This window comes from Podarcis erhardii, assembly GCF_964252035.2.
Source record: "Podarcis erhardii genome assembly, chromosome: 11".
In the NCBI taxonomy this organism is placed as follows: Eukaryota; Metazoa; Chordata; class Lepidosauria; order Squamata; family Lacertidae; genus Podarcis; species Podarcis erhardii.
In genome coordinates, this window is record NC_138501.1 from 13480115 (window position 1) to 13501066 (window position 20952).

Consider the following 20952-nt stretch of genomic DNA (forward strand, 5'->3'; position numbering starts at 1 on the left):
CTTCAGTTTAAGAATGGCTTTGGTTTAAGAACGGACTTCCAGAATGGATTAAGTTCGTAAACCGAGGTACCACTGTAAACTTGTTTGCCTTAAAAATAACACTCCTTCAGCTAAAATCTGTATTCTGGAGATTAAAATCAGTACTCATTCGCCGGCCATCATTGTCACCACAACCTGTCTTGTCCTAGGGGAGCTGGCTTCAGGCACCAGGCTCATTGGCAGACCAACTCTGTGTTGTAAAGATGTCTGCAAATGCGACATGAAGGCTGTTAACATCAACCCCACCATGCGGAAATCCCCTGCAGATGACCACAGTGTCTGGAGACAGTCAGGTCATGAATCCATAGCAGTGACCAGAGATGGAATAACTGCTGGGAGGAGCGCAGAGAGAAAAACTACCACAGTGCATCCGGAGCAGCACAATCAGACGCCTTCATCTGCCCCAGCTACAACAAACTACCGTATTTTTCGCCCTATAGGACACACTTTTTCCCCTCCAAAAAGGAAGGGGAAATGTGTGTGTGTCCTATGGGGCGAATGCAGGCTTTCGCTGAAGCCTGGAGAGCGAGAGGGGTCGGTGCGCACCGACCCCTCTCGCTCTCCAGGCTTCAGGAGAGCCGCAGCGCCAGCCCCACAAGGTCGGGGACAGCGGGGAGGCGGAACGCCGCCATCCCGCTGTCTCCCGATGTGGTTTGGAGGCTGACGGCGGGGAGACGCGTGCTTCTCCCCGCCGCCAGCCCCGCAAGCTCCGGGGACAGCGGGGAGGCACAGTGCGTCTTCCCGCTGTCCCCGGACCTGGTCTGCAGGTTGGCGGCGGGTAGAAGAGTGCTTCTCTCCGCTGCCTGCCCCGCAAACTCCGGGGACACCTGGGAGGCGCAGCGCGTCTTCCTGCTGTCCCTGGACCTGGTCTGCAGGCGGGCGGCGGGTAGAAGAGCGCTTCTCCCCACTGCCTGCCCCTCAAGCTCGAGGGACAGCTGGGAGGCGCAGCGTGTCTTCCCGCTGTCCCCAGACCTGGTCTGCAGGTGGGCAGTGGGGAGAAGAGTGCTTCTCCCCGCTGCCCGCCCCACAAGCGCCTGGGGGGGAAATTTTTTTTTTTCTTTATTTCGCCCCAAAAAAACTTGGTGCGTCCTATTGGCCGGTGCATCCTATGGGGCGAAAAATACGGTATGTCTCTCCTATATCAGTCTCTACAACCACAGCAAGCGTTGTAACCTTCCAACAGTTTGACTTCACCCTCAAAGGCACACACCTCCACTGTCTCCCAAGAAAGACAGGTATCACCTCTGCTTGCCTGGAATAAGTTTCAATTTATTTACCCTCATCCAGTCCATTACTGATGACAGACACTGGTTCAGAACTGACACACCTTCCTTTGTTTTAGGAGAAAATGAGAAAATAGAGTTGGGAGTCAACAGCATACTGGTGACACTGAAACCCAAAAGTCTGGACAACATCTTCCAGGGATTTCCTGTAAATGTCAAACAGCATGTAGAGACAGAACAGAACCCTGAGGGAGGGACCCTGCAAGACAACAGCCAAGACACTGAACAGGAGTCCCCCAACACTATACTCTGGGTTCATTCCTCGAGGAAGGAATGGAGACACTGTACAGATGATTATGTACGCCATAATAATAACAATTATAACAAATAAAGGCTTGACATATCTCGCTTTGCATGTCATGAGTCTATCTCATATATTAGTTTCACCTTTTAAGATGAATTACTGAAATAAATGAACTTTTCCACAATATTCTATTTTTTTTAGTTTCACCTGTATAACTATGCTTCCAGTACTGTACAAAGCACTCCAACTGCAGTCACACTATAGATCTGTGTAACAGCATTATGGTATCAACAGTTCTCACTTCCTTTCCTAATGATCCCTAGCATGGATTTTGGCTTTTCCACAGCTGACACGCAATGAGACAATGTCTTCATCAAGCTTTGTACTACAACCCCAAGGTCCTCGTCAGTTGTGGCCAGTTCAGATCCTAAGAACGTGTATGTGAGATTAAGACTTTACACTTGTTTACACTGAAGTGAATTTGCCATTTTCAGTTTGAAGAAGTCCATCTCTTCTTGTTTTAATGATCCAGAACAATTTAGTATCTTTAGCGAATACGGCCACATTTGGATGGCCTTGGAGAAAAGACCAAAAAAAGCCCTCATTTGGTATCACCATACGGTACTTTTTGCATCCTCCCATAGATATGTGCCCAGACCCCAAGATAATGATCAGATGCTCTCCTCTGGGTGCACCCACAAAATGAAGCAAATTGAATGGCTTTAAAGAAAAGGGCTTTTTCGGTGGTAACACACTGGTTCTAGAATGCCTTCAACAGAGAGACTCATTTGGTGCCTAGTTTGTGGTCTTTTCGGTGCCAGGTGAAAAATTTTCCATTTTCCCAACCTTCCCAACTTTTAATAATCTGGTTTAGTGCTTTAGAGATCTTTATCACTAGTCTTCTCTGTTGCTGGTGTTACTTTGGTGTTTTCTGATGATTTAAAAAAATTCTTTCCGATTTTATGTTCCTGAGGCATATAATATTTTGTTATTTTGAATATTTTCTGTCCTCCACCCAGAGAACTTGGTTAACTGATGGTATAAAACAGTTGCAAATAAAATAAAAATAAATACATCCGAACAGGGGAACTCTGCCTTAAGGAACTTAAGAAATAAGGGTAATAAACCAAGATTGCATACATACAAGAATTACTAATAAAGTACCGTATTTTTTGCACCATAACACTCACTTTTTTCCTCCTAAAAAGTAAGGGGAAATGTCTGTGCGTGTTATGGAGGAAATGCCTACGGGTGGCATGCCTACGGATTTTCCTCCTCTAAAAACTACGTGCGTGTTATGGTTGGGTGCATGTTTTAGAGCGAAAAATACGGGTGCTTTGTGTCACGTTTACTGTGCTAGTCACTCCATCTGATCACAGAGAAAATCTTTCCATTCATACCACAGTTCCAACCTCCTACAATTAGATAAATCCTACCTGTTTTTATTTTAGAAAGCAGGAATCAGAGTGTATCTTTCTATATAAAAGGGGGGGAATGAGTAAATTCCTAAATCCAGGGAGAAAACACTCTTACAAATGGAAAAGCCAGCATATACATTCACAATCTTCTTTACCTCTAATGGGAGAAAAAAAGATTATACTGAAGAATTTCTAAAATCCTATCTATGCTCCAGGACTAATCTGAAGCCACCAACAGGTCAAAATTATTTTAGACTGCTAGCACTGCACCTCAGGCTTGAAATCAAAGAACACAGATCTAGACTTATACAATTATTTTTGCAGTATTGCTCCTATGTGTGTCCTTCTTCAACCTTTTAAATTAAACACCTTATTGAATTATGACAACTCTTAAAAGATGTCACATTTTATAAAATAGGGAGACGCTCCAATAGTTATCTAAGCTGCAAGTTTCTCAAAGCAAAAAGGCCCTCTGCTTTATCATGAAAAAATGCTAGGTTCTTTTTGGAAAATAGCTGGATTCTGGAAACCACCTTATAACACCTCTTGATGGGGAAGCATATCCGAAACATTTGCTCAAGTTACCACTTTTAAGATATAAGCACTGGCAGCTGTCCAACAGAAGTGAGCTTAAGTCTCCTTAGCACATAAAATTAAAATGCTATTGACAGTGTAATTAATCATTCAATATTTCTGACAAATGTTTTATTCCTAAAAACAAAAGAGTAATTAAAAGAAGGCTCGCATTTTTCACTGCTGTAACCTGAAGGCTGAGTCTTTGCTCTTTCCTCATGCAAGTTCCCTCCTTTTAATGAAGTATGAGCAGGCAAACTATGGTTAATGTTTGTATTCAAACCACAGTGAGCACACTTACCTCAGTGTGGTTTCAAATTGTGATATTGTAAAGGGACACACTTGGGACGCAGGTGGCGCTGTGGGTAAAACCTCAGCGCCTAGGACTTGCCGATCGTCAGGTCGGCAGTTCGAATCCCCGCGGCGGGGTGCGCTCCTGTTGCTCGGTCCCAGCGCCTGCCAACCTAGCAGTTCGAAAGCACCTCCGGGTGCAAGTAGATAAATAGGGACCGCTTACTAGCGGGAAGGTAAATGGCGTTTCCGTGTGCTGCGCTGGCTCGCCAGATGCAGCTTGTAACGCTGGCCACGTGACCCGGAAGTGTCTCCGGACAGCGCTGGCCCCAGGCCTCTTAAGTGAGATGGGCGCACAACCCTAGAGTCGGACACGACTGGCCCGTACGGACAGGGGTACCTTTACCTTTAAAGGGACATACTTAATAACAAAATCAAGATTTGGCCTGAAATGTGAAATGTTTTGAAAGCAGTAGAACTGATGTTCCACATCCCCAGTCCAAATTATTCTTACTAAATGTTGTTGTATTTAAATAATTCTTAAATGTTTATTTGCCTACAAATGATAATGCCACACATGTCTTCTTAGGAAAAGCATTCCAATTTTTTAAAAAATAGAGCAAAAAACCATGCCTTAGTGAAACCACAACATAGGAAAAGAAAAGCAGGTAAAGGACCCCTGGACCATTAAGTCCAGTGAAAGGCGACTATGGGGTTGCAGTGCTCACCTTGCTTTCAGGCTGAGGGAGCTGGTGTTTGTCCACAGACAGCTTTCCGGGTCATTTGGCCAGCAGGACTAAACCACTTCTGGAGCAACAGGACACCGTGATGAGTGCCAGAGTGCACGGAAACATCATTTACCTTCCCGCTGCAGCAGTACCTATTTACTACTTGCACTAGTATGCTTTCAAACTGCTAGGTTGGCAGAAGCTGGACAGAGCAACCGCAAGTTAACTGACCAGGGCTCCTTTACCTTTACATTAAACCACAACATACCCTTGGCTAAAGCAGGATACTAAAAGATGGGGAAAGGCTCTCCTAGAGTATCTTGGTCCTAAATCATTTAAGGCTTTAAAAGACCAGCACAAGTATCTTAAATTGGGCTTGAAAGTGGGTAGATTATATCGATGTAGATTTTTCCAAAAATTATGGAACAACTCTTTCTACCCCCATGAAAATTATTGCAACTGGGTTCTGTACCAATGAAGATCAGGGGTTGGCAAGGTTTACCTCACCTGGGCCATTTCACTCTAGTGGAGATCCTTCCATGGGCCGGATCGCGCCCAAGATTTCCGGCGTCTGCGCAGATGCGATTTCTGGCGCCACGGAAGTGAGTTCCCGCACCGCACGCAGAGACTCGCCAAGTAGGCGGCTCAGTTCAGGGGTGGCTCGTGGGCCAGTTAAATGACCCCCATGGGCCACTTGTGGCCCATGGGCCTTAGGTTGCCTACCCCTGTTGTAACAAAATAAAAAAAATCCTTCCAGTAGCACCTTAAAGACCAACTAAGTTAGTTCTTGGTATGAGCTTTCGTGTGCATGCACACTTCTTCAGATACGTATCTGAAGAAGTGTGCATGCACACGAAAGCTCATACCAAGAACTGACTTAGTTGGTCTTTAAGGTGCTACTGGAAGGAATTTTTTTATTTTGTTTTGACTATGGCAGACCAACACGGCTACCTATCTGTAACTACCCCTGTTGTAGATTGTCTTGAAGGGTAACCACACATATAATGCATTACAGTAATATAGTAGTAGATTACCAAAAGCCTGTCTCACTATGGCTAGGCTATCCTTATCCAGGAACAGTCACTTTTGGCGAACCAGCTGAAGCTGGTAAAAAACACTCTGGCCACCAGGAGGCCAAGTAAATGATAGATCAAGGAGTACCATGAAATGGCATACTTGTTCTTTCTGGGAGAGCAAAACTCACTCCAAAGCAGAATCAATGCCAATTTCCAGGACACAAAAGCCACCCACCTTCCCTCAGTCTTTTCCTTCTGTTTATGTACTCTCTTCACTCCTTAGAATATAATGACAGAACAAAGGATGCCAAATTGTTGTTTTAAGATAATATTAACACGTACAAGTGATGCCCACAAGCCCCAGAGCAATATTTGGCTCTATGCTGCAGTTAGGCTATTGCTGTGTAACTAGGTTATAGGCATAAAAATGGGTTCTTGTTCATTAGCAATTTTACTAGCTCACTAGGCCAACACATTCAGCAAATAAGCATCAGCTTGCCTAATAGTGCAAGATATTAAGCTATTACGTTCTGTAACTAATTTATCTTAACCCAAATACCAATGAAAGCCAGCTGGAAAAGCCAATGCATCTATGTGAAATAATTAAAATATATTTAACAAATACAAAAACTATTAGAGAAACAATACATATGGGGGGTCAGGAAGCTTCATAAGCGATATTGCAAGTTACTTAAGCTTCTATATTTGCATTTTTTCCCCAGTATGGCCACAATGAGACAGAACTTTAAACAATAGATTTGCATTATGTGAACGAACAGCAGCAAGACGGGCTCACATGCTCATCTCTCCTATTCCAGTGTGTCTGGAAGGAGATTGGAAGCTTCCATTTTCATCCTAGACCAACTTTGGATCAGATGTCATCAAATCCTGAACTGGAGAGTCTAAACTATGGCATCTTGAAACAAAGTAGCTTTATAAAAAAAACAGTTTGAAGTTAGTTAATTTCAGTAAGCCACAGTTACGACTAACCACAGTTTGTGCAGGTTCAAATGTCACATCCAGCTACAGTTAATCTAAAAGAGAAGCAAAAGTTTCATAACTCCTTGCAACCATGCATGAGGGAATTTGTAACCCTTGTTGAGGCATGTTTATAAAACTACAGTTTAGAAGGATGTCCAAACCATCCCATTATTATATATTTTTACTATAAGGACTCGAAATCTGATCGTACTAGTACAGAATAGTATAGTATATTTGTAGTCATGCTGCATATCTAAGAACAGATGCAGGAAATAAGTAACAGCAACTTGTCAATGGAAAGTCAAAATGAACCAATTTCATTAACCTGGTATTTACTGAGATAACCTTTCCCTAAACTGGGTTTTTAAATACCTTTGCAGAGAAAAATAAAAGCAAATCAGGTTCATGAATACACTCTACTCTATATGGCACAGCAGCAGTTTCTGGAGGAAGATCTATGCTGTAACTATGGTTTGTTAAATCATACCAAACTGATCATACCAAATCATACCAAACATACAAACCAAACTGATTTTGAAACCATATCTTCCCCCACCCCCCAAAAAACAAACACACTGCTTCTCCACTCTTAAACAGATATCCCAATGCAGTTTCTTTTGTTGGAATTTGCTGTTCAAGCATATATCTCCAAAAGTGAGCCAACTCACAAATGACACATTCCTCATCTTTCTACCTTGGACAACATTAAGACAAACATGGGGCCACGGTTGCCCATATTCTCTGCCACACAGAAAGCTGCTGCAACCAGAATGCTGGATTGGATAGACGAACTATTTTCCTAAGGCTGCAAACTAAGTACGAGACAAGAGATGATAACAAAGTTGTCGTCACTCTGAACTAGCTTGGTTTGTTCTCGCTGACATCATTACCAGGCAAAATCTGACAGCCGTCACCTAGGAATACAAGGTTCTGATTTCAAAGAAAAATGTAACTGAAGCAGTGGCTGTGAAGAAATTATGTACCAACACAAAAGAGCAAGGCATTTACAGGGAATATTCCCACTCTGTATGGCAGTCACATTTTCAAGCTAGAAATGTTTGACAGTGAGTATCAGTCTTGTTTGTGGCATGTTCCAGGTATTTGATTCAAAGATCCTTCATCACAGAGTTGCAGTGTGTTCAGAAATTTCCATATACGACCCAAGGTTAAATGGCCATCCCAATAGTCCCAGTGTTTTAAGCCTTTTCGGGTCTTCCCCTGAACTATGTACCATTAATACGTATGCTCCTGCAAATTCAGGGAAATCCTGTACTTAATTTAGCATTACACCATTAATCCCAGGGGATCTAGAGAAACCGTGTGCTGATAGTCAACATGAAATGAAAAAGAATATATCTAAAATGCCAGTAGAGATTCTTCTCAAAGGATTTATTTTTAAGGTCGGCAAATAATGTGCACTCACTTTAAATTACTTTCAGCAAAGGCCCACTAAAGACAATGTAAGTTCTTCAGCATTTGCACACTGAAAATGTAAATGTACAGCCAACCAAATAAAAATGGTCACATTCTCACTTTAAAAACCAACACATTATGCAAACCGATACATATTTAGGTTTAGCTACTAACATGAATTAGTAGCTAACTAACATGTTAGCTACTAACATTAGTAGCTAACTAACATGTTAGCTACTAACATGAGTTTGACCAAACTGCAGAAGGCAGTAGAAGACAGGAGTGCCTGGCGTGCTCTGGTCCATGGGGTCATGAAGAGTCGGACATGACTAAACAACTAAACAACAAATACGTATTTACTCAGATTAACCCCACTATATTCAGTGAGATTTACTCCAAGGTGGTTGTGCTTAGGACTGCAGCCTGAAATAATGAAGATGAACTCACAAGTAAATGTTCTGGATAAAGAAAGAGCACATCATCTTACTTTCCAAAGCTCAAAACAGATTCTTGAATAATGCCCTGAAAAACTCCTGAAATTAGTATTTTCCTCCCAAAGGTCACAACTCAATTAAGGAGTTTCATTGAAATAATTATAAAGCTGATATTTTACATATTACATTTTAATATATCATACTGGTTTTAATATATTTATAGAACATAGATGTTTAGAAGTCATAGGCTTTACTTAAAAAACACATTCAATCAAAAGAACAGGGTACCCTTAGCTGAAATTTGCTGTATAATGCACAAATCCAATTGCTCTTCTGCGTTTTGTTTTTCACGGCACATAACCTCTTTCATTGGCCTATTTCAATTGATTTTTTTCACTACTTAATGAGATAGTGACACAGGGGCAAGCATATTCTAATACTAAACCACCAGCACAAAAACATGGATCATATGCATAATAAAAGTTATGACTGTTTATGTCATCCATTGATGCTTCGCAAAATCTAGGCATATCGCCTTGCTGAAAAGTTATGGGGATTAATAACTTGATCCTGACCATGCTCACACAGATGTTTTCATTTAATTTTGACAAAACGTATATCAAATGTGCATAGGGCTTCAAGCTTGGTAGACATTTTCACAACTGGTTTTTTTAGGGTGGGCTACGGATGTAGAAAACATCATAGTGGGTTGATCGGTGTCACCAGAGAATGGACCTATATAGCAGGGGGAGGGGCAGGAAATGAGCTTGAGGCAAAGCAGTTATGTTTTAAATGGCCACTTCTCCCAACCCATCCTGCTCACTCAGCTCTCACCTCTGCCATTGTTTTAAAAAACCACTCCCCCCTCTGTTTCCTTTATTCAACCGCCATTTTAAACCCTGCCTTCTCTTTTGCTCCCCCACCCCCCAAGCTGACTTCATGCAAATCCAGAATTGTGATGGGGCCCTACAAATCCTCCAGTGTGGGGGCATATCCTCCAATTAGGACTGTGTGAATGACAGCTTTACATTTTATGTATATAGGAAAACGTTTAACTTTGAAAACCACCATTACTAATCCACTCTTCCTTACCTCATATGACCAGACACACTGAGTTCCACCAAACCGCCGAACACATCGGCCCACTTCCACATCCTCGTGAGTAGTGTACATTTCTCGAAGGCATTCTCCTATATGTGGCACCATCCTCCTAAGAACTTCGCGGCTGAAGATCATCCCAGGTCCTCCCATGCAGAAATTCTCTCCTGGCTCAAGGCCCAGTTTTCCAAGTTCTTCAATATTCCCCAGTCCTGTCTGGCCCAAATAGAGAGGTTTACTGCTGTTCAGTGACCGAAGGAACTCTTCCAATTTTTCCCCTGTAAGAAAAAGGAGAGGAAATATTGTTTATGCCACACAATCAAGAGATTCTGTCTTTCAACATTACAACTATAATCACTTGCTCTAACACAGCAATTACCTCTCTCTTCTGCTTCAACGAAATTAAAGCATACCAAGGCAAGAGGAAGAGAAGGATAGTAGGACTTTGAAAACTTTCTACATGCTACTGGGGCCATGACTGCCTGTCATATTAAGTCGATGTTTATTTAGGACAGTGGCTTAGTCCCTAGAACCAGTAAAAGACACTTCTGCTTACACAAGGGGAAATCAGATTCCTACCATTTCCTACCTCCATCACCCCCAGTTGCATCCTCCTACACTGGATTTCAAACTTCATGAGCAACCTTTTCAGGATCTGCAGTGGGGTAAAGGGAATGGAAAGCCCCATTATGCACGCAGAACTCTGAGTTCTATGGATATAAACTAATTCCCAGATTCAAGAGTTAAGTGGCAAGCTTAAAATACACCAATCTCCGCCATCCACTTTCTCCCCATTTGGTTACTGATGCAACTGTACCCATTTCCCCTTTCTCTATGACTGTTACCATCATATACACACTGCTGAGTTTCTGGGCATTCAAGGGTCATTCAAGCCCCTGAGTGGAAGAAAAGCATACCGAAACTTAAAATAGTTTGGTGATCCATTCGTCAACTAGATCCAAAATTAATAAAGGGAGGTAAGTAACTACAACAGTGGCACAAGAAGAATATGGAAAAAGTAGAGGAAGAGCCCAAGCAAGCAAAGTTGGAGCATGCACCTTTTTAAAAAAATAAAATAAAATAAAATTACCGACAGAGACGTGTATTTGCAAGGATGAGATGTGTTTATGACAGTGAAAAATAATGCAAGTTAAAATAAGGGAGTATAACTATATACTTTCCTTAAAGTAAATCCCACTAAAATCAATGGAATTTAATTCTACTTGAATATACTGAAGCGCAAATTAAATTTAAAATAGAGGGCAATAGTTATATGGATAAATGAACGTTATAAAAACATTTTAAAGGGGAAGGGCCATGAAATGTAGCAGTGTATTTGCTTTACATACAGAATGTCCCGGGTTCAATGCCTGGCATCTCCAGATAGGACCGGGTATGACCTTCTGCCTGAAATCTTGAAGAGCCAATGCAAGTCCGTGCAAACAGTACTGAGTTACGATGGTTTGACTCCGTATAAGGCAGCTTCCTCCATTCCTCTTTTGATTCTGTTGCTGGCTACCGCAACGTCATTGTTGCAGAGCAATGTTATAAATTCAGATACTGTATATATGCTAGGCACCAAGTGGCTCCTTAAACCAGAGTTACAGTTGCCCAAAACGGAATGCCTGGTTGCCATTTTTGGGCAAGATGCCTCAAAAGTCTATTTTTCAGTACAGTGGTACCTCGGGTTAAGAACTTAATTCGTTCTGGAGGTCTGTTCTTAACCTGAAACTGTTCTTAACCTGAGGGACCACTTTAGCTAATGGGGCCTTCTGCTGCCGCCGCCCGATTTCTGTTCTCATCCTGAAGCAAAGTTCTTAACCCGAGGTACTATTTCTGGGTTAGCAGAGTCTGTAACCTGAAGTGTCTGTAACCTGAGGTACCACTGTACAACCTTTTGGTTCCTGAAATTTGGTCCAATTGTGCAGATCAAATATCATGGGCAGAATTCTACAGGATGTGTTGCTAGTGCGCGAAAACAGTCAAGATCCAAGGATCTCCAGGCATGTATCTCCAGATGGTGGAGACGTCAGGCATCATTCTGGCGCCTGGACATCTTCACTTGGTCACAACTGACTGACAGCCAGGTGCAATATGTGCCTAGCACCTGGCAAATTTCAAAAGCAGCTGCAGAGTCCAATGTTATGTATCAAAGTAATAATAATAATAATAATTTATTATTTATACTCTGCCCATCTGGCTGAGTTTATTAACATTTTTTAAAAGTTTAGTCTTGGTGTAGAAAGCAATTTGAACCATCAATAAGTACATGTTCCCCTGCACTTCCATGGCTGAATATGTTAACTTGAAAACTGACACTTGTAAGGAAGACCATTTCATATGAGGACACACAGTTTGTTTATATATAGAGAGAGAGATTATCACAATGCACACATTAAATGATTTTTATTCTTTTTGCAGTGTGATCCACTTCATTACCAATTTTCACAGTCTCTTAACATCACTGGTAATATTGATCATTATTTGCTACATAATAACAGCGTGTGACATCCAACCTTAGCCATACCCAATGAAATCAATGGACTTCAGTTTCTTAAGGAAGTACTGCAATACCTTGAGCACTGCTTTAAAATTTCTCCACTCAAGCAACATACTCTCTGGATTTACAATAATAAAACATATATACTGTCAGTAGCCCAAATGCACTCAAAGGACGTGCATTCCCATTTGCAACAAGCGACACATCCATGCACTTCAGTGGGGCTCAGGTAAGCATCCTAATGCACATAGAGATGTGCACCTGGAAGTACATCAGCAATGTGCACAAAGGTAGGGTACTTATGCATGCAGATTCTGTCCTGATGAATCTGTATAAAGGTTTTCCACAATGCCCTGCTGCAAACCCAGACCAGGAATGTGACAAGTTGCCTATCTCTATTAAGAGCTGAAGAGGGGGAAAGATTGTGAACAACAACAAAAATGCACTGAATTAAGCAACAACATAACATACGCTTTGCAATTTTTTTACTTTTATCTTCCTTACATTTTAAAACGGGGGCAAAAAATATTTAAAGTCATTAAAGAACCGAAGCGTTTGCATTCCAGTTCCTAAGTTAAAAAGGACAGCAGTGGATAACCAACATGTAATGCTACCTGTATACTTACAAAGGGTAAGATGAGGATGGACTGCCACCCTTAGGTAGCAAAGCTGAGTGATGCAAGAAATTCAACTGTAGCATACTAAAAAACAACAATGTTGAATTCCTATCAACCCTAAATTAACATATCCCTAGTGTTTTATTTCACACCATGTAAACTAGATTGATTGTTTATCTATCTTCCACCCTTTTTCCCTAATCCTTAGGCAGGATTATTTATTTTTACTGGAGAGGCCAGAGAACAATTATGTTTGTACAACATTTGACAGGTTTCAGCACCTTTTTTGTTAACTAGTGATTAACTCACATGTAAGTTCCACTAGGTTCTATGTGCTTTACTACCAGTAAATGAGTCTAGGGTTGCAGCCCAAGACATATTGAACTGTGATTGTGTTCCTAGAAGGCTATATTCCCAGTTGGTCATAGAGTTCACAAAGGGGCATAGTTGAGCAAAAAGATGCCTTGGTTCCATAACTGATATTGATATTCCTTGAAAAGTCTTGAGACCAGTCAGTTCCTTTTGCCTTGTAACTTAAAGAAAGTTCCGACTAAAGAACAACACTGGTAACCAGTACAATACAGAAATATGAAACCGATAACATCTGGATGATCGCACTTTGACCATTTGCCGTCTCTGTAATGCATAAACAGTTACTTAAGTGAAACTAAGAACTTTTTAACCAAATCAGGGACTGAAGTGAACACTTCAATCTTATTTCTAAGAGGAAATGTTATCAACATTCCTTACTACTTATGGATGGAGGAAACTGATTATTATGCTGACAAGCACATTACTTCTGAAACACATGCTCCTTTCTGCATTGCCCACAGAGCTACGGACACCAGGATCTCAACATGTCACTTGCACAACATGCCAAGTGATCTTGAAAATAAGCAAAGAATTGAAAGATAATTCCAGTATTTGTTGTTAATGACATTAAAGAAATGTTTACATGTGGCCGAGTACAAAAATATAGGCTATGCTTTCTAAATCTAAAAAAAGAATGTAGATTAAGTATGGATGAGACATCATAATCTTGTTTTACACCCAGTTATTGGCATGAATTATTCCTTGCACTTTCAACCTCTTGCCTTGTTCACTTCTCTTCCCTTCAGCCTGTCACAACAATGTATATGCATCCTACAACTTTCTCTGTCCACTTCTAGCTTCACCTTGCAAAACTTTCTGAGACCACAAACTGGTTTGTCTTTATCCTTAAGCACTGGATTCCAGCTGTTCTGCTGGAACTCATCACAAACCTGCAAATCCTTAACAAGCTGCAAACCATTAAAGCTTTCACGCAATTAAATACCACATCAGACTGCGTATACTGCTAGGAAGAAATCCAACTCATCCACCTTCTACCAGTATAACTTTTATAATAGTCTAATAATAATATACAACAAAATAGTCCTGAAGCTTCCTGGTTGTTGCCACAGGTCTCCCATCACACTTTCAAGCAAGTCACAGTTTCTGTGACTACAGTACTTCAGAACATTTACTGTGAACATCACTGCTCTTGATAATATGTTAATGCAGGTAAAACTCCAAATTTGTAGAAATAATAAGTGAATGTGTGTATTTCAATCAATTAAGGCCAGAGGGAAGACTGGGTTTGTTTGTTTTCATCCCACACTGCAGGTGACTTAAGATTCTTCCACAAGATGGGCTCTCGGCCAGAGGAAAAACAGAGCCTAAAACTCTGACAAACACTGACAGGTCTAAGCAAAGTCCTGGAGTTTGGAAGGTGGGGCAGGGACCTGCATAGGCAGGCGTGTGCTCAACAAAACCACTAGAGATCTAGGAAGCCAGCCACACTGCCACACTCACTTCTGTTTTAAAAAGGGGTCATTAAATGGCATAACTTTCCAAGTTATTTATTGCAGGTAGGATGCAGCAGAAAGCTACCCAAAGCACCTGAGATTCTAACCAACTTGTTGAAACCTGATGCAACAAACTCAGCTTTGCAAAAAAAGAAATACATCTCAGGGTGTACCTTTTTGACAACTCTGCAAGGTAAGCCAACTGGAGAAAGGGCCTGAATAGGATAGGTGCTACTCTTAATCACTTGTAGGTTGCCATGCAGTGTGAATGGCCCTGGCACTGAAATTTGCCCAACCCCTTCATGGGGAATTTGGTGGGTGATCAGGCACCCAAGGCACCAGCACCTATGGGCTGCAGCACAATCCTATTCATGTTTGCACTGAGGTCAGTGGGGAACATCACTGCCCTAACGCTCAGGATTGCAGGACATGTTTAAGACGCTGCTCCAGAACAACTCCTAAAATGAATGGCATAGAGTCTCCACTCTAGCATGCCCAGAAGGCCTGGTGGTCTACAGTTTCACACGTGCAGGCATCTACTGAGACTTTCTCAGTGGTGCGCCCATGCACTCTGCCCATGCTCAGGTCCGCCTTGTTTCACCATACTTCACATGGTTGTTCAGAGCTTAAAAACCTGGGAAACATCAGTAGCAAGTCCCGGGGCTCAGCCCTTCAGCCCCGCCATCCATCCACAGGGCTGCCATAGCTTCAGGTGTTTTAACACTGTACCCAGAAAACAGCTTGACCATCATTTAGCAGGCCAAACAACAAATCTACTTCACACTTGCTCCAAAGAACATGCAACTTGCATTATAAATTTCATGTTTATAAAAATATGGGGCAGCCATAACGTCTAGATTTTCAAAGACATGACCGAGATTTCAAAGGCGGAACTGACTTGGGAGGGGGGATTTCCAAAGTCAATCAAAAAATCATTTTTGGGTGGCAGCTCAGCAACTTTTGGGTTTTGTCTTTAAAAAACTCAACAACTTTTGGGGGTTTCCTTTAAAAAGAAGCTCATCAATTTCGGGTCTTCCTAAAAAAAAAAAAAAACACTCAACAACTTTTGGGGTGTCCTGGCTTTTACTTTGTGAAACAGGGCGCCCCTCTCCACCCCTCCCCTGTTCACCTTTGATGTAGACGTCGTCGTCGGCGCGCATGAACCACTCGTAGGCGTGCAGGTAGTGGTCGTGCATGTACTTGAGCATCATGAAGGACTTCTTCTGCGGCGGGTACGAGTCGTCCACGCCGGGCAAGGCGACGACGGGCAGCGGCCGCTCCCCTCTCGAGGCGGCCGGAGGCAGCGAGCCTTGGCTGGAGAAGAACTCCACCCGGCCGGGGATGGAGGCGGCCCACGTCCGCTGCGCCGCCAGCGCGCGGCTGCCCAGGTACTTCTGCGCCGTCATCACCCCGACGTAGAGGAAGCGGCCGCGGGGCGCGCAGCCCGGCGCGCCCGCGTAGTCCCCGCTGCCGTTGTGGCTGCTGCTGCCGTGGCGCCCGGCGCCTTCTTCCTCTTCTTCTTCCTCCTCCTCCTCCGCCTCCAGAGGCGGCGGCGGCGGCGGCGGGGGCGACGGGTCTCCTTCTCCGGCGGCTGCCACGGCGAAAGCGGGCGCGGGCTGGCCCTCCGGTTCCCGCCTCTGCTGCTCCGCCTCAGCCGCCTCAGGGCGCAGCTGCCTCTGGTCCGCGGGCAGCGCAGCCGCGCGGCCGTAGAAAGCGCAGAGGCGGCCGCCGACGACGCCCGCCCCGGCGGAACTCACGCCGCCGCCGCCGCCTCCGCCGCCTCGCCTTTTCCTCTCGCTCAGCTCGGCCACTTTGGGCGCGACGAGCCACGAGGCGACGGTGAAGCCCAGCACCAGCCCCAGCGCCACGCTGAGCCACGGGCGCCGGGAGCGCGCGGCCATGGCGCTGGGGAGGCGGGTGGCGGCGTCCCGAGCTGAGGGTCCCGCTGCTGCTGCTGCCGCCGCCGCCGCCTCTCCGCCGTCACCACAGAGTCCGCTTCTCGGCGCGCAGCTGAGGCAGAGGAGGAGGAGAAGGCGGCGGCTCCGAGCGAAAACTTCTCTCCCGCCGCCGGCGCCGCGGAGGCACACGTCGGGCTTCGCTGGCGGCGGCGGCGGCGGCACCTGGGCGGCGGCGGCGGCCCCTCCCACGGCCCGGCCTCCTCCGCACAAGGGCGGCAGAAGAAGAAGCCAGCCAGCCAGCCAGCAAGCGACCGCTGCTGTTGCTGCTGCTGCTGCTGCTGGAGCCGGGCAGGGAGGCCGGCGCCGCCGCCGCTCGCGCCGCCTCGCTCTGCGCCGCCGGCCGTGGATTCCGAGCGCCTCCCTCAGGAAGGAGCGGCTACAGCCGGCGCCACTCCCACGGTGGGGGGGGGTGCTGCTACACGAGACTCCTCCGCAACGGCCTCTCCGCAAGGGAATCGGTTCTTTCCCTCAGAATTCCCAGGCCTGCCATACGTCCGTGTTTTCCAGGACACGTCCAGGGATTCGCCTCTGAAAATGGCCTCCGGGATTATTATTATATTTCATTTCATTATTTTATAGGCAGAGAGAGTTTCTATTGAGTTTTCCATTTTTACGTCTCACCACAAACATTTTCTTTCCATCATATTCTCTATATTCAGTTTCTTCCCTCCTCCTCCTCCTCCTTCCAAGGTTCATTGCATCCCCTATAAAGGTAAAGGGACCCCTGACCATTAGGTCCAGTCGTGACCAACTCTGGAGTTGCGGCGCTCATCTTGCTTTACTGGCCGAGGGAGCCGGCGTTTGTCCGCAGACGGCTTCTGGGTCATGTGGCGAACCAGAGCAGCGCACGGAAACGCTGTTTACCTTCCTGCCGGAGTGGTACCTATTTATCTACTTGCACTTTGATGTGCTTTTGAACTGCTAGGTTGGCAGGAGCAGGGACCGAGCAATGGGAACTCACCCTGTCGCGGGGATTCGAACTGCCAACCTTCTGATCGGCAAGTCCTAGGCTCAGCACCACCAACATCCCTTTAGCGCCACCCGCGTCCCTATAGTTATAGTTATAATCTGTGGGTTGCCATCTGATTTTATTCTGCTCCAAATATGATTTTAAGCTGTATTTCAATCAATTGATTGATTTATGTTTTTAATGTATCATACTTTGATGTTAGCTTCCTCTGAGCCCGGTCCTGGCCGGGGAGGGCGGGATATAAATAAAAAAATGTATTATTATTATTATTATTATTATTATTATTATTATTATTATAGTTAACATTCATTCCTGCATATTTTAACTATAGCCACTCTTTATTACTTCTCCACTCTTGCAACACCCACAAATGTCACTTGCACTGTCAATTTTGTCTCATTCTGCCCACATTTTCACCTGTGTGCTATGGTTTTCCATATACAGTGGTACCTCTGGTTACGAACTCCGCTAACCTGGAAGTAGGTCTCCTGGTTGCATACTTTGCCCCAGGATGCGAACGAAAATCATGCGCTGGAGGCCCCATTAGCGAAAGCATGCCTCAGGATAAGAACAGTTTCAGCTTAAGAACAAACCTCCGGAACGAATTAATTTCGTAACCAGTGGTACCACTGTATCATTTCCCCACTCATCTTTAAATACCGGTTCTTCTTGCTCTCTCATTCCGTATGTTAAACGTGCTAATTCCAGAAATAAACCAGAAATAGGCTGGCCTGGATTATTTTTCGGAAATTGGGTAAATGTTTGAAATGTTAGATATGTCTAAACCAGGCATGTCCAAAGTCTGTTTTGGGGCCCAGTCTGACCTGGCGGTGGTTTTAATCTGGCCCTTGTGGTAGTTTATTTCCTGGGGTAAAATCATAAAAAAGCTCAACAACTTCAATTCTTTGGTTGGCCCTTCGGTCGGCCCTCATGGTCCTTCACTTCATCAAATCTGGCCCTCTTTGAAAAAAGTTTGGACACCACAAAGCTCAACAGTTTTGGGTCTTCCTAAGAAAAGCTCAACAACTTCCGAGTGTTCCTTTAAAAAAATTACTTTTTACTTTTTGAAATGTGGCAATCCCAGAATTAGTCTTCCCACAATGCTTTTCTTTCAGTAACTCTTTGCGCCCAGAGTCCGGGATTCCTCTTGTACGTCAGCAGCTCGTCATTTCTTCACAAATGGTCACACAAATTCCTTCTCGCCATTCCTTCTTCATCTACACCTTCCTTTCTTACAAAATGTGTTTCTTTCAAATGGGGAGAGGAGAAAATTGAGAGAAGCAGAGAGGGGAAAGAGGAATGGTCTCCATCTCCATCTCCTCTTCCCTCAAGCCAAGCAGAAAAAAGAAAGAGCTGAGAGGTAGGGTAGGTGTGTGTCCGGAAATTCCCGGACAAATACAGAATGCCGCGCCCGAAAGCAGTGTCCGGGCCGGAATTGGCATTAAGCATCTGGGAAAATCTGGACATACAGCATCTGACGTCGGCAGTGCCGTTTTTGCCGATTTCTATCAAAGGCAGGTTAAAAATAACTGAGAAATGCCCAATTTCTTTGCTAGAAGAAAAAGTTGCCACAACTTTTTTTTGTAAGTTTATAATTTTTATTTTTAACAAATAAACTTTTCAACAAAACAATTAAAACACTTCTCACCTATCAGACCTCGACTTCCCTCCCCCTTTCAGTAGTTCCATGAATTTACCCTCTTCTTCTTCTTCTGCACATCCCAATTAACTCTATTTAATCTTTTCCTCATCCATTTCATATGTTTTAGAAACTGCAAGTTTTTACAAGAATTTTACAAGTGTCTTGCAAATTGTTTGTAAATATTCAATAAATGATTTCTATTCCTTCATAAAAAGTTGGTTTGATTTCTTATTCTTCTAGTAAATTTCACCATTTCTGCATATTCCTTTAATTTCTGTAGCCATTCTTCTTCCGTCAGGACTTCTTCTTTCTATTTTGGGGCAAATGTCATTCTTGCAGCAGTGGTTGCATACATAAATAAATTTCTATATCATTTAGGTAACTCTGATCCCATAATTCCCAAAAGAAAAGCTTCTGGTGTTGTTTTTTTTACAAATGTTATCTTATCAATTCATTATATATCATTTTCCAGTAAGCTGTAACCTTATTACAATACCACCACATATGAAAAAAGGTACCCTCTATCCCATGGGTAGGCAAACTAAGGTCTGGGGGCCAGATCCGGCTCAATTGCCTTCTAAATCCGGCCCACGGATGGTCCAGGAATCAGCGTGTTTATTTGTGGGACCTGCCTGGTGTTTTTACATGAGTAGAATGTGTGCTTTTATTTAAAATGCACCTCTGGGTTATTTGTGGGGCATAGGAATTCATTCATCCCCCCCCCCAAAAAAAATATAGTCTGGCCCACCACATGGTCTGAGGGACAGTGGACTGGCCCCCTGCTGAAAAAGTTTGCTGACCCCTGCTTCTCACTTCTAACACATATGCGAGTTTGACCTATACATTTTTGCCAGTCTACTTGGTGTTAGATACCATCTGTATAACATTTTCATATGCATGCTGTAAATTTTATACCCATACATCCACAGTCTTTCCCATGCCTCATTTCTATGTTGTGCTCAACAAAACAACAAACGAACCCCAACAACTTTGCCCCCCCCCAAAAAGTTCAACACCTTTGGACAAAACTTTTAAAAAGCTGAACTGTTTTGGCTAATCAAAACAGACAAACGAAAAACCTCAACATCTCTCCCCCCCAACTCCCCCAACTTTTCTGTCCAGATTTTCACTTTTTAAAAGATGGCAATTTCATCACCTTTTAAAACCAATTTGAAAGAAAGCAAGAGGACTGTTGCATTCCCTGACAGCAAAGGGGGAAAAAATCTGGGTATTGAAGCCTCTGAAGGCACTTGGGAATGACTCCCACTGAACTCAATGTCTCTTACTCCTGAGTAGGCACAAGACAGCGCTGTGGGAGTTATTTAGGGTTGCCATACATTCAGGAAATCTCAAACATGTCCTCCATTGGGGGCCGACCTGCCCACCTGGGGGTATTTTTACCTTTTATAGCAAATGTTTGGGATTTGGGGGGGTTGGGTTTGGGTTGCGACAAGGGTGCGGGCAGCTTGGGCTTGGCTGGCCAGGGGGTGAGTGGGTGCCCAAAATAAGCTCAACTGCTTTATGGATGATTGCTGGAATTTTACCTCTTGATATATGGCAACCCTGTATTTGGGAGCACAGATAGTGCGCACTGCTGTCTTCTGCACAGATCTACATGAGAAACACCCTCCAACATTTCTCTGAGTCCTTCCCAGCTCTACCTGGGATTGAAGCTAGAAGAGAAAAGAGATCCCTTGTTTCTGCTTATGGAAGGGTAATCTCATGCTTCTCTGGGAAGAAGGGACGATTGGCTATGAAACAGATTGTGACTGTAGTGATGATTATATGCCTAATGAGTAAATGGCTAGCATTTACTTTAGGTTTAATTTGGGCCAAGGGACAGCACCAGATCCTGTTTTTGAAGCAAGGATCAGTCCTGGGACATGCAACAGGGGGCTTCTGAATACAGTGGTACCTCGGG

At 43.9% G+C, this 20952-nt stretch overlaps 1 protein-coding gene across 1 annotated transcript in view; it reads right to left on the bottom strand.

Annotated features, from left to right (window-relative positions):
* Positions 1 to 16388, bottom strand: part of CHSY3 (chondroitin sulfate synthase 3) — a 97247-nt gene extending 80859 nt beyond the window's left edge. The window contains exons 1-2 of the mRNA XM_081880407.1: positions 15591 to 16388; positions 9513 to 9796 (exon numbers count right to left, since the gene is read on the bottom strand). Of these exons, the coding sequence (XP_081736533.1) occupies positions 9513 to 9796; positions 15591 to 16362 (1056 nt within the window). The 5' untranslated portion in view covers positions 16363 to 16388. The remainder of the gene's footprint in view (positions 1 to 9512; positions 9797 to 15590) is intronic.
* Positions 16389 to 20952: the final 4564 nt, after the last annotated feature.